We start from the raw sequence: 14803 nt of genomic DNA, 5'->3' as shown, positions 1-14803 counted from the left end.
TGTCTCCTCATTTTTTTTTTCAAAACATATACATTATATATATTATATAAGCTTTACTTAATTAAATTTAAATAACAGATAATTAATTAAAATTATTTTAACCCAATTATAATTATTTTTATTATTATACACGACTGATTGTTGTAAAGTTTAATTTTTTCCAAGCAATTTTTATTTATATCAAAAATATAGAATAATATTTTGTATAAATATTTTTCATTTTTTATTTGTATTAATAGATGAACTTTAAGGCTTAAAAGAGACTATTAATTTAATCGACTGTTGCTTTATTAATTATGTAGGGAAACTATATGAATTAAAATATAGCTTAAGGAAAAGATGTTTGTGTCTCCTCATTTTTATTTCTAAAACATATACATTCTGTATATTATATAAGCTCTAGTTAATTTAATTTTAATAACAGATAAATAATTAAAATTATTTTAACCCAATTATAATTATTTTTATTATACAGGATTGATTGTTGTAGAGGGTAATTTTTTCCAAGCAATTTTTATTTATATCAAAAATGTAGAATAATATTTTTCATTTTTTTATTTGTATTAATTGGCGACTATTAATTTAATCGACTGTTACTTTATTAATTTTGTAAATAAACTGTATGAATTAAAATTAGCTTGAGGAAAGAGATCTCGGTCACTAAATTCGTATTGAATCTCTCCCCCCCATTTTTAAAAAAAAATTTTGTAAATCAGATGAAAAGATTATTCTAATTGCATAAAACTAAGTAGCAACGATATACTATTAGTAAAAATTATAGAGAAAAAAGAAAAGTAAAATATATTTTAATCTGAAATATTGCGTTTTAAAAACCACTCATTATCGTTTTATTATTATACATCTCACAAAGAAAATATCTTAATTAAAGTAAACATTTTGTGATAAGGTTGTTAGGGGGTATAGCCAAGACGCTGAAAGGAAGCTGTCCAGTTAGAGGTTCTAGAGTTACCAGCGATTTCTCCCCTGCTCCATGTTCCAAGAGGCTCACATCGAAACAGTCCTTTCCGATAGTGGTTATATAATCGATACAATATGCTTTTATCGAATAATAATCACAAACACCCTCGGTCCACTTTCTATTCGGTATTCATTCATTGTGTTGTCAGCGACTAGAATGTTCGGCGACGAACGACAGTTTTTACTAATCGAAAGTTGTTTATTAATTTAAGAAAAAATATTTTGTTTATCGGTTATAGCTAGTGAATTACTATGGACGACCATTTTGTTTTGTGGAAGGTACTTCGTAGAATTGTCAGTAAAGCAAGGTTAGATTTATCGATTATCGATGTTTTCTTAGTGATAATCGTATCGATTTTCGATCATATCATTATCGATATTTTGGATCCGACTTATGGTCCCTAGTGTCGGATGTGGGTCAATATATAACCTATTAACAAAGTATTCTGTTCTATTTTCAGTTAATTTTAACAGTTAATCGGTTGTCATGGATAGTTGTCAGTTAGTTCTTGCTTTTACTGTTCATCGTAATGAGATATTATTCTAAAGTTAGTTTTTCAAAAATTATTATGTATTTTAAAATAAATTATACCATTATTTCCTTTAAGTGACGATTGAAAAGTTGGTTAGTCCTGCCGTTTTTTTTCTGTTACCTTCGCAACTAATCCTTGGTTTTTTTTAAATGAAAATTTCTGACTTGGCCATTTCTCTTTGTAACGTTTCCGCCAAATCGCCATTTTCCAGAGAAATGCAACCCCAAAGGGACCCATGGTTTGCTGGCAGCACCACATTTGTATTGTGAATGTCCCATTTAGTGTCTTTCCTCAGCTCCATTTTCAACATTTCCAACTGAGTTTCCTTTGTGGAATATAGTAAGTGTGTGGTGTATCTTCTAAGTAGAGGAACAGATGTGCGTACTCTTTATTCTCTCAGTCGTTTTTTCCTTACATCGTTATCAGCACTAGAAGTATATTTATTTAGTAGAAACATTTTCTTTGTCCTAGAACCATAAGATGGTTTTCCATTTAAATATTTTAAAGTAGCAGGAACAAACCTGAAAAAAAAATATAATAAAATACTTAAATTTCCATACTTTCTCCCTAACTTGATAAATATTTCAATAAAATCTGTAAATATTTAGTTACTGATTCACAGTTTTGATTTATCACTCATTCCTGTATTTGGTATTAATAATTATTCTATTAATTTTTATCATTTACACTTTTTACTAATTACACTAAGTTTACTTTGTTTCATTCTTAAATGACTTATATTTTTATCATACTTTACGATGTTTTATCTCGTTTTACTTAGCCCTGATGAAGTCCTCCAGAGTGTGCCAAAGCGTTGTTTACTAATAAATATTTGTTTTTGTTATTTTGTGTACTTTTTTGATCATCATGCTACAATTAAATCATTTATGAACGTGCACAGATAATCAGCTCATGTATTTTATAAAAACTATTTTTCTTTTAGTTTCCTTAGTACAGGAGAAATATTCTATTCTCTGTCTAACGCAGCATGACATTCAAAGTGCAATTAATTATATTTAATAGGTCATAAAACCATTAAGCTGCACTTGTTCCCTTTGCTTGATATATTCAATCGGCGTTCTCTGACAGTAATAATACATACTTATTTAATTATTACTGTGAAATTTTGACAATAAAAGCTTATATCTTATTGTATAATTATTTTTTTAAAAATTATTATTAATATCTAAAATTTACTACCACTGCTCTTTTGAAATATCTTCTTTTCTTTAATTTAATTTTTTTTATAATATTATGTTTATTGTAATTTTATTTATTTATTATATATTTTTAAAATCTATTAACATAATCATTTTTTGTTTCTTTGACCTCTTCGTAGGTGACACATAAAAATTAAAATAGCTCATAAAAGCATTGAGGCTCAATTGTTTCCGTTGCTTGTTATAAATATGTCCTCTGTGCCGTAAGAATTCTTCATTTATTTATTATTAGTGTGAAATTTTGATGCCATTTAGAACTGTCTTTTTAATTAGTTTTATTATTATTAGTGTCGTCTTTAATTTAAATTTACTACGTTTACTTTTTTTAAATATCTTACCATTATTAATTGTATTCCTATTTTCTCTACAAATACAGATTTTCTCAGATACGTGCGAACTTTTTGTGCCTCTTAAATGAATGATCATCCCTTGGTTATTATGATTTCATCGAATATTGCAGTCATCAGTTTATTTCTTATTAAATTTTAATTATTCATTAGAATACTTAATTACGTAATTACGAGGAAAAAAAAAAATAAGAAGCCCATTTTAAGTCATTGATGGGACATTAGCGAGAGAGTTGGTCCGCTTTCGGTCGCAACTGCGTGACTCACAGTACAATACGAAAACACCAAAGGCTAAACAAGAGCCATTTCCAATTGTAATTTAACTGAAAGTTGTCCCACTAAACTACAAAGTTCAACTGGAAAAACTATATATTTTAAAGCTTGTATATCTATGAGGCCTTCAGAGTAAATTAGAGAAATTTTAAATATTAATAACTTTTACTTTAAATCGTCGTTCTGTTCTTTATTTTTCATTTACTACTCTCCCTCTTAAAAAAGTATCCTTATTACATTTTAGTACTTGAGAATCTGAAGTAATACTCTATATACCATGGTAGGGATGAATACCACTTTCTCAAGATATTACAAGAATAAAATTGAAGTAGTAAATATATGGTTCATTCCAGAATTTTCTTAGCACTTTTTTTCCTCCCATTTTACATATTCAACTGCTTTTAGGATAATTAACCAACCCCCCCTTCTTTTTGTACAAGGATTCTGTTGTTAAAAAAAAAAAAAAATTGATACCTCTGCCTTAAAAATATGCTTGAGATCAGAATTTCGAAAAATTCTAGAGCCACAAATAAATTCTTTTTTTTTTTTTTTTTTTTTTTTTTGTAATGTTGTAATTTCGGCAAACACAAAGACATTAAAACTTTAATTAAAAACTTCATACATCTTTTGTTTATAAATTGAATAACGTTTCCATTTTCAGATTCAATCCCTTGTATTATTAGACTACTCTCCAAATTATTATTTTCTACAATAGAATTTACTCCATGAAATGAATGAATTAAGATTGGGATGATTTATGATTTGATAGAGCAAATTTTATTGACAATTATACGAGTAGTCGAATGCTGGAGATTGAATTTGAAAATGGACTATATGAGGTTCGAAACGTTATTCAATTTATAAACAAAAGATGTATGAAGTTTTTAATTAAAGTTTTAATGTCTTTGTGTTTGCCGAAATTACAAAAAAAAAAAAATGAATTTATTTGTGACTCATAGAGTTTTTCGAAATTCTGATCTCAAGCTAACATATTGTTAAGGCAGAGGTATCAATTTTTATTTTTTAAACTACAGAATCCTTGTACAAAAAGAAGGGGGGTGCTTAATTATCCTAAAAGCAGTTGAATATGTAGGAAATGGAGGGAAAACAGTGCTAAGAAAATGTTAGAATGAACCATGTATTTACTACTTCAATTTTATTCTTGTAATATCTTGAGAAAGTGGTATTCATCCCTACCATGGTATGTAGACTATTATTTCAGATTCTCAAGTCCTAAAAAATAATAAGGATAATTTTTTAAGAGGGAGAGTAGTAAATGAAAAATAAAGAACAGAACGATGATTTAAAGTAAAAGTATCGTATTTCCTTCAACGCTGAGAGAGTAAAAAAATTATTTGAAAGTTATTAATATTTAAAATTTCTCTAATTTACTCTGAAGGCCTCATAGATATACAAACTTTAAAATATATAGTTTTTCCAGTTGAACTTTGTAGTTCGTGGGACAACTTTCAGTTAAATTACAATTAGAAATGGAAAATTATACGAGTAGTCGAATGCTGGAGATTGAATTTGAAAATGGACTATATGAGGTCCGAAACGTTTTCCAATTTATAAATCAAATATCTATCAAGTTTTAATGATCTTTGTTTTCCCAGAAATTATTCTATTTAGGTGTTTTATTTTAGGACTACTTTTGGTCATACATCCACAAAATACCTCCTCACTATCTAAAAGCGAGAAAATGAAAATGATTAAATTGGTGGCCTGATAGCCCGATAGATAAGAAAGATAGGGTTCGGTCAAAATAACTCAAATAGTGAATGAACTGTTGTGAGCCAACGTTTCGTCCCACTTTGCAGGGCTTCATCAGGTCTAAAAAAGACATTAACTAAAAAAAAAAAAAGAAAAAAAAACTAAAATAATGTAACTAAGTGAGATAATAGATAACGTGAAATAAAAGTTAACTAAGGTATGGATAAAAATGATTTAAATTATGTGAAATTTATATAAATATGAGCGAAGTTAATTAAATAAAAACTTTACAGTACATCTCATTTTTAGTTTATTTAATTTACTTTGCTCATTTTTATATAAATGTTCACTTATTTTAAGTCATTTTTAGCCGTAGTTTAGTTCACTTTTCCTTTATATTATCTAATTTCTTACTTTGTTACGTTACTTTAATGATATTAGTTGTATGTATCTAATTAGCCCTTATAAAGCCCAGAAAAGTGGGGCGAAACGTAGGCTCACAATAAATAGTTTTACCATTTGTGTTTTTTTTTTTAACGCACCCAGACCATCTTCTTTTCCTGTACACGGTCAAAACTCAATGATAAAAAATTAATTATTTTATGAAAGTAGATTTTGAATTTTGTCTCGGTTCTTAAACCATCATACTTGCTGAAATATATTCTTTACAAAGGTTATTTTGGAAACAAATTGAGTAAATGGAACCCTATATTGTTTCTTGACTTTAATTTTAGTTAATAATGCGAATTTTTTCTTCATTATTAGTTACATAACATCGATGGTATGTAGTAAAAATCTCCTTACTCCATCCTAAGTCCATGAGAACCTTGAAATTATATATTCAAGAGAGATTTAAAAGTCATGGATATCTCAGATCTATTTCTTAATAACTAAGACTTGTAATGACGTAGTAAAAAATACTTTTAGGAACTAAATCTTTATCATTGGCTTACTATATGTTTACTAAAATTATTAAATTAAATTATTACTAAATTAAACGTATTATTTAAAATTATCGAACTTCGTGAGTTCATGTTTAATTAAAAGAAGATATAAATTTCGTTTCTTAAGGTGTGATGTTTATAGGTAGTAATTAGTTTTAAGATTCTCCATTAAAGAGCGAGAAAAGGGTGCTAAGGCTGATCAGAGCTTATTATAATGAGCTGACCATCTTTCTACTGGGGATGGGCTAGAGTCGATAGTTTTAGATATCGATAATTTCGATAGCTGACCTTTCCTTTTTAATAGGTGAAGGTTAAATATATTTTTTAAATTTTATTTGTTTATTTTATTTTTTATATATAAAATTCAATATATTTATTAAGATAATGTTAACTTTCATTAATAATTTACAAAAATAACAACTGTGATCAATCAATTAATAAAAAAAAATGTTTTAATTACAAATAAAATTTCGAACTCAACTATTTCCATGAAATATAGTTTTTTTTAATCTGCTTATATCTCATTTAATATATTATTAGTTCCCGAAATATCCATTTAAAAAAAAGTTAGTAATCATCTATTATGTTCTACTAAACGTTTGTAGATGTATTTACAACAGCAGAATATAAAAAATACAATAAAAAAACTTTCATCGTATTCTTCAATAGAGCATAAATAAAAATATCGACTCGAAATCAAATAATTAGGCTACTGTTTGAGTAATCTCCATTAAATATAAAATAAAAATGTTTTATTTTCACTGAGATATAATAATATAAAATATTGTTAAAAAAAATTTAATAATAATTATAAATTTGTCTACTATCGTAAAGACCGGTTCCTTGTGATAAAAGTAAATTTCGTGCGAGTAATTTCATAACAGTTCAAAATTAAGGGAATTTATGTTATCAGATTTTTAGTGACTCTAACCTCGCCAACTGTTAAGCTTGGTAAAGGAATTATAATAATAATAATAATAATAAATTCAACAATTAACAAATGTCACTATAAATAAGCAATAAACAAAAAACATTTTGAAGTTAGTGTTATGAGATTGTAAGCTGAGACAGTCCACTGTCAAGACTTCTATATGCTTAGATAGTTAATAGTACTGACTACTATCAAGCAAATCCTGATAATGCGAAAGCGAACGGCATAATTAACGCGTTAATAATGACAACTGTCACCAACTCTGTCACTTAGGCTTATCGATAAGTTTACAACTATTCATAGATCGATAGTAAAATCTACTATCGTCCTTCCCTACTTTCTACGCCCTTTACCAACATGGCGGCGACTGATTTTGTATAGAGTTATTCTGTTCTATGCCTAATAAGAGTGATAATATATTTTCATCTATAGCAGGACACGAACCCATGCAGCTCACTCCTAAGAATTCAAATAATGCAATTAAATAATTATTAAACCTTAATCACATTTTTTTTTTAAAACTTAATGGTTAACTGTATGTAGTTGATTGTTGGAAGATAGTCCGGGTTGCAGTCAATAAAGGTACGAAATAGTTAGGATGAACTATCTATTGGTAACCAAAAACAAATAAATAGTTAATCTTTACTATTGTGTACCTATATGACTGCCACACGTCCTAACTTCGAGTAGAAATTATTTTAAGTAAAATTAATAGAAAAACCTTAAGTGGGTCCATTCAACATAATATACCTTTGCAGGGAGTCCACTGCCACCATTATTTAACTTGCGCATGTCCAAATCTAAATACAAAACAAAATATAAAGAAAAAAGGAAATTCTTCTAAATTAAGATAAATATTAATCAAGGAAAACAGGAAGCAGTTTGTTGTCTTTTGAATTCATTGAGAACGTCTTTTTCATATTTGAGTCAGCTTTTGTTATCAAAGAAAGTATTCTTGAATCACAGACGAAAGTTTGACATTGAGATAAGATATTTATAATAAGTATCCGAGTTTTCCTTGCGCGTGTAGATAATTTTAGTTCTAACCGATAATATCAATATAAATTGCTCTTATTTATTAATATTATTTATTCAGTTAACATTTTTCGAAATGCCTTCTGTATCTACTACAAAACGAAAACCCCTAGATATAGTAGCGTTAGGCTGCGTATACACCAAGATAATAGGAGACGGCTAGGAGAGAAGATAATTATTTTTAGTTTTAATAGATTGCTCTATGTAGGGCACTCTATTTCTCACTACCTCCTCCATCTTAAACTATATCTTAAATAGCTCTATTAAATGGCATTTTTTATTTTTACACTCTCGCGTGGCATGCATAAATAAAAAGTATACATCATTCCACTGCAGTTCCTCTATACCTCATTCCTCTTAACTTAAATTTCGGCCATCTATATCGTACCATTGCACTATTGATACAGTAAATAAGTTGACAAATTAATAAATTGTGCTCCTACATTTTAATATTATCTTACCTTTTAGTAAAATTAATTGTAATTGACAAAATTACCTGGAAAAAACAGTAAAAAAATCTTTGTGATAACACGCATTGAAGTACTTCGATTAAGACCTTCACCTCTTTTGGCTTAATGAGACCGTAATGATCTTGATGGCAGAATCCCTGTACACAACTTAAAAAATCGATTAGTACAATTCCTATCTATAATTTTTAATATATTTTTGGTATTAAAAGCACCTTAAACAAAATTGTTACCTTTTTGATTTTGTTATATTAAAATGTTTCTTATTCCAGTAACATTGCAGCTGCTGCATTATGTCCACCCGTATCTTATCACTCGACGTAGTAACGTATATAGTAGCGTATTACAGTTACAAATAATATAAGTTATATATATCTACCTGATAATGGCACACAATACTTTAATATATTTTATAATAGATTCTTTATAATAAGTCTATTGAACAATAAATAAAAATTCAATTCCAAAAAATATGAAAAACAGACCACTACATATATCTATATAATAAAAAAATTAAAATCGGAAAAGTGAAAAAGATATAATTACAAACTTGAAAATATGTTACTTTACTTAAGTGGATTCTAGTTTCATGGAAGCTTGTATTTTTGTTTGTTATCAGCTTGTATTTTTGTTGTTGATCATTTTGTTTTCAATAAGCAAAAACGTATCTTCCTGAAAGAAAAAAAAAATTGTTATAAAAATCGTCATTATATATATTTATTTAAATTAGAATTAGAGATTGCGATGCGTTTATTTTTGAACGTAGACTTGGATGATGCCATCTATATTAAAGAACACTAATGAGTGATATAACCTAATTTTAAAGGCCGACTACAAACAATAAAAATACAATAATAAACAGTGTAGGACGTATGAAATAAGATTGATAATATTTCCTTCACCTACCCTTAGTAGTAGTAGAATGGTATGTGAAAGTTACTAACACGCGCAACACATAAGATTGCCTATTTTTTCATATATGCATCAAATTAATAAGTATATCAATGATTTGTATTTGAAAATTAATAATCAATTAACACTCTTGGCCAAAAAATAAATGCCTCAAAAATTATATTGTTAATAACATTATTCGAAACTGCTTTTTTTTTTTTTCTTTTTTTTTCAATTTACCCAATCTATTTCACTTTTTTACTATAAATAATAATTTTAAAAATAACTCTATGACGTACTTGAATCGATATATTTATTGGTTTTTATTTATATCACATTCGCTGTGATATTACTACGATATTCCCCTCTTATCACAAACAAACCCCGCTGTCAGTGAGGTTCCCCTTGGAGAGCTTCCCGTCAAAGAGGAGGGGGCAAAATCCCTAGGGGTCGGGTCTCTAGGGGGATTTGATAGCACAAAAAATCTATGATAGATCACATACTTTTATCATACTAAGATTTTTTAACCTAATTTTTTAAATATGTAAATAGTAAGAAAATGTGGGGAAATTTAGTGTACTTAAGAAAAAAGTTTATTATAAACCGATACTTTCATATAAAAATCTAAAAGGGTGATGGAATCACGCAACTTTCACTTACCCCCTACGGTTGTCTCCAAATTGTGTACATTGGTTGGCTAGGTGGTGGTCTATCGTTCTGAGGTCTGCTGGCGGGGCCGGTTCGAATCTTGCTGAGGCGTCGACTTTTTTCACTAAGTGGTGGTCTCGTGTAAAATGAAAAACATGACCTCAACCATGGTTAGAGTAGGTTGGTCACTTGTAGACAACTAGATTAACTAGATAACATCACCGTCGACGTGGATTGCCTTAAAAAAAAAAAAAAAAAAATAGAGCTATTTTTGTAATTAAAAAAAGTACTAAAAATAGATAAATATATATAAAGAGAGAATGAAAAAGCGAGGAAGCTATACTGACCCATATACTATGTTAACGTTTTTAAAAAATGCCATATAAATAAGCATTAAAAATAAAAACATTAGGATAGTTTATAAGAAGAGACTGGGAGGTTGTAGTTAGGTGCACTTATAAATGACTACTAGCCACACTAGGAGGGGTGAAGCTAGGGGGGGCCTTATCCACCCGTAGCCGATTGGTCTATTTTTTGCTTCCTGCCTAATTTTTTCCTTTATAGGTGTTATCTCTACCTCCTTGGATTTTTTGTCCCTGATCATTGGTTCTAAGGAACGAGGGACTAAAATACATCTTCGGGCATAACTTCACCATTCAATAACTGATTCACGAATTTTACCATAGCTTTTTTTTTTTTTTTTTTTTTTTTTATAATAAAAGAAGTTATGTCCTAATTCATATTGTAAAAATCAGAAAAAAAATTGTCACATAAATTCTAATATAATTTAAGTTATATTCCTTCAGAGTGATTTCCTAATAACAAAAAATCATATACCAAATAAAAAAATATATAATTAGACTTTATTTAGCAGCTAAACTGCCATTACATAAAATTTTAATTTAAAGAGAATGGTACAAGTTTTAATTATTTATTTATTGATATTGACAACTGTATTAAATTATATACATTGGCAAATTTGATGAAAGTTATATAATTGCATGATACAGACATGTGGAGAATCTACCATTGATAGAACTTCGATAACATTTATAGAGGAGAAGATCTCGATGCCATCTTCATTTCAGATACCAAGGAGGATTATCAGGAAGTAAAAGAGAAGCCAGGCTAGAAACAAGTGGGTTTTGGGTGATTAGGAAGTTTATCATGGAAGGATTGGTATCTTGTTCTGGCCAAATCAGTAACATATGAAACATTAAGGCCCTGATAGATGACTTGATTTGTGACAAAGAAGTATTTAGAATTTTGGACTGTAAGCCCTAAATGTCAATCCTTAAACTTCAGATAGTTATAAATTAATAAAACAAATAATTAAGAGCTCTTAAAAATTGACGAACAGCGTGAAAGTTCCTTTTTATTGTGTTTTAATCATGTACAATTCAAAAATCAAGTGTGTCGAATGCACATTTATGCTATCAGTGAATATCTCCTATCCCATATCAGAACCCATGTCAAAACTGGAGGATTAAAATAAATTCCAGCAGATCACTGATAAACCTGATTTCCTACTCTACACTATCATTTAATTTTACAGATCCACCTCCTAGGATTAAATCTGGGCACAAAGGATTAACTTAAAGTACTCATAAAATACTAGAAATATGGTTTTCCAATTAATTACTAACAACTTATTTCCTTAAATATACTAAGGCCTATTTTGAGCTTTGGAGCTCTGAAAAAAAGTATCCAATTCCTCTTTTATCCAGTCTGGAAACAAGATGGTTCTCGAGCCCTTCTTATCTACAAATTATTGTTAATAGAATTCTACCAATTTGTAGATTCTTCAAAAGACTGTATCATGCCTTATACTATTATCCATTTCACATTTACTATTTTTCATTTTTTAGTTAATATTGTTGTAAATTTTAATAATTAAAAATATTAAAATTGTTGTTTTTAATATATTTATGACAAATAATAAAATTTCACTCATTTTAAAAAATTGAAATTATTTTTTTTTTGGCTGGTCTGGTCTGTGATGTACTGCTAAACCAATGTACATGCATTACATTTACTTAAAATACTATAAAAGCAACTGAATTTAGTTTAGTTTAATACATTTTTTAATCTCTTAATAATTTTATATTTATTTGATTAACAAATTATTGTTCATTGTTTCAGGTGTCACCAGACGATAACCTACCCTCTGTCGTTTGTGAACGGTGTCTTGAGCGACTTGAGGTCTTCCTTCAATTCAGGCAGATCGCCTTAGATTCTGAACGAGCACTTCGGCAGTTCCTCCTCTCGCCGCAAGTTATCCCACAAGATGCAGATGTAAGCGAGATTAAAACACTCCTCTGTACCTTCAATTATCTTAGATTATGCTAACATTATCTCGTATATCTACAATGAAAGTCACTTTTCAGAAACTTTATTTTGTAAGAACGAACATTGAATACAAACTAAGTTTTAATAGTATTATTACCTTAGGGTGTTTCTTATAACACATGTTGTCAGTAGAAGATCCGCTGTGTTTTTTTAATTTTATTTAATATGTAAGGACTGGCTGCACTTGAATTTGATGATCAGATTCGGCCATAAAAATTTCTGATTTTAGAAGTTTTTAGTTATACCTCTTTAATTCTAGATATGTGATATATTTATGTAAAGAGTGATATAATATTGGATAATTTATTTAACAAATATGGAATTACTTACATTGGTTGTCAGTTCTATATTACATAGTATTGTGAGATGTGTTTGGGGTGTCTTTGATACTCCTGATTATAAGTTACTTACAAAGTAAATAATTACGCTAAAACTCCTCTAGTATAAAAAAAATAGATAAAGAGGCCTTCATATTTTGTTCAACATTACGCTCATTATTACACAACCAGGTCTGTCAACCGGTACCTACAACTGATCGTACTGTATAAGCCTCTGAGAATACAGAGATTTTTGTAAAGACCCCACACGTCTAGAATGTTTCTTAGAAGAACTTCACTTGTAAATCATACTTAATTCATGTACTTTAAGAAAATGTGGGAAACAAGGGAAAAAGGGAAGAAAGAAAATGTGGTCCCAATATTCTACTATAGTTCATTAACTGCACTGAGATTATTTAAGAGCTAATGTTTGCTCAGGAAAAAATTTTATTTCTTGTTTATTGTTTATTGTATTTCTCACTTTGCATCCTGTTTAATATGTGATTGTTGAACTAATACAGCCTGTAAGTTATTACTTCAACCTGACAGTAACAAAATTGTTGAACTAATACGGACTCTAAGTTATTACTTCAACCTGACAGTAACAAAATTAAAATTATTATGCTCTATATTAGTTTTTCTTTTTTAACACTGCAATTCATTTTTCCTCTATGCAGCCCTAGGATACAATTTAGTATCACTCAATCAGTTCCTTTAACATTCTCAATGCCTCTCTGATATTAAAAACATAAGGGATGAAGATATTTGTTATTTTAATTTTATTTTTGTGTCCTCAGGAACTATTGAAGCAAATCCACTACTCTACCCTCGATAAAGGAACTGTTGTCGAGGAAATGGTCATTGGTAATGATGAGTCTGCCCACATGGCTGGCCCAAGCACATCAGGCTCTTCTGACTCCGAGGAAAGTTTAATCATAAAAACCGAGAATGACGATGATCCAGGTTCTCCGTCCAGGCTAGATCAGGAATTTATCAGCAACGTTGTTGAAATCAACTCCAGCAGATCGTAAGTTGTTATTAATATACCATTTAGCTCATACCATCTTGCTGGCATGGTTAGCTTTACTTGGATTAAGTATTTATCCAACCAACCAAATTTCTTAAATCTAGTTTGATGCTAATTATTACCAGAATTAGTAAAAAATATAAAGAATTTTATGAAACGTAGGTCATCTAGATGTTAATTCTACTTATTGATTGTTTTGTTTTATGAATATGCATGTGTGCATTATCGATTTTGGGCAGGAGTTTTTTTGGGGGGAATTTCCAATTTCAACTGCTTGATGATGCCGTAGGGATATGGAAGTAATGGTTTCATTGTAATTAAAAATTTTATGATGATATTTCTTCTCTAACTTCAAGAGCAATATTCATAATTAATCTTTGTAATCTGTTTGAGAAGTAGTTTGAACTTCTGGACCACCTTATATTTAAGAGAGATTACGTGTTTTTTAATGTCTCTCTTTTTTTTTCATGTCATTATAGTTTTATTTTTTTCCAGTTTTTCTCATTAATTTTTTTTGTCCGTTTTTACTGTATGAGCATTTAACTAGTTGTTTATTTAGAAAACTGCTAAATGGTATGGAGACGGAATTCAATCATTGATTTCTATTTGACATCACATCCCTATCAGTTGCGATAACAGTTACAATAAATAAAGTCTTCAAACTTCAGTTGCAATGGTTCTAATTTTCTTTTTCTTTCTTGTTCCACTCATTTTAATCCAGTTGACCCTTGAACCCTGACCTATCTTAAGTTAGTGATAATATCCTCGTTCAAGATTTTTTTAATTCTATTTTTATCTATGAAATGGGTTTAGTTAACTGGCTTTATGTATTTGTCTCTTCCATTATTTTTATAGATATGTTCCACTGTTAGTGTCTCATTAGATATAATTATTCTTTTTTCTATTTTTAAAAAAATTTTATGTTCCATTCTGATTCCAGGTTCTTTCATTGTTTTCATTATACTATTTCTAATAAACCAATATGGTTTACTTCAATTTAAAAAATTTTACTTACTTTTTATTTAAACTACAGGACTAAAATGGAGAAAAAGATTTGAAAATAATGATCCTAAGTTAAATTTATGATGTCTACTAAATTAGTATATTAAAAAAAAAAAAAAAAAACCATT

At 28.7% G+C, this 14803-nt stretch overlaps 1 protein-coding gene and 2 long non-coding RNA genes across 5 annotated transcripts in view; 1 reads left to right on the top strand and 2 right to left on the bottom strand.

Annotated features, from left to right (window-relative positions):
- LOC106682604 (uncharacterized) overlaps positions 1-14803 on the top strand; it is a 43491-nt gene that overhangs the window by 8512 nt on the left and 20176 nt on the right. For all 3 annotated transcript variants that reach the window (XM_014423558.3, XM_014423562.3, XM_014423551.3), the window contains exons 2-3: positions 12123-12275; positions 13444-13673. In XM_014423558.3, coding sequence (XP_014279044.1) covers positions 12123-12275; positions 13444-13673 — 383 coding nt within the window. The remainder of the gene's footprint in view (positions 1-12122; positions 12276-13443; positions 13674-14803) is intronic.
- LOC106682622 (uncharacterized) lies at positions 1089-8814 on the bottom strand. Its single transcript, XR_001343460.2, has 4 exons — positions 8675-8814; positions 8471-8591; positions 7690-7739; positions 1089-2032 (listed from the first exon to the last, which is right to left on the bottom strand). It is a non-coding gene; the product is annotated as an uncharacterized lncRNA (long non-coding RNA).
- LOC136795447 (uncharacterized) lies at positions 8962-10230 on the bottom strand. The gene is made up of 2 exons (XR_010843050.1): positions 9993-10230; positions 8962-9113 (listed from the first exon to the last, which is right to left on the bottom strand). It is a non-coding gene; the product is annotated as an uncharacterized lncRNA (long non-coding RNA).

Source organism: Halyomorpha halys, unplaced genomic scaffold (genome assembly GCF_000696795.3).
Source record: "Halyomorpha halys isolate HHAL.00 unplaced genomic scaffold, Hhal_1.1 Scaffold24.1, whole genome shotgun sequence".
In the NCBI taxonomy this organism is placed as follows: Eukaryota; Metazoa; Arthropoda; class Insecta; order Hemiptera; family Pentatomidae; genus Halyomorpha; species Halyomorpha halys.
This window is presented reverse-complemented; position numbering and strand designations above follow the sequence as displayed.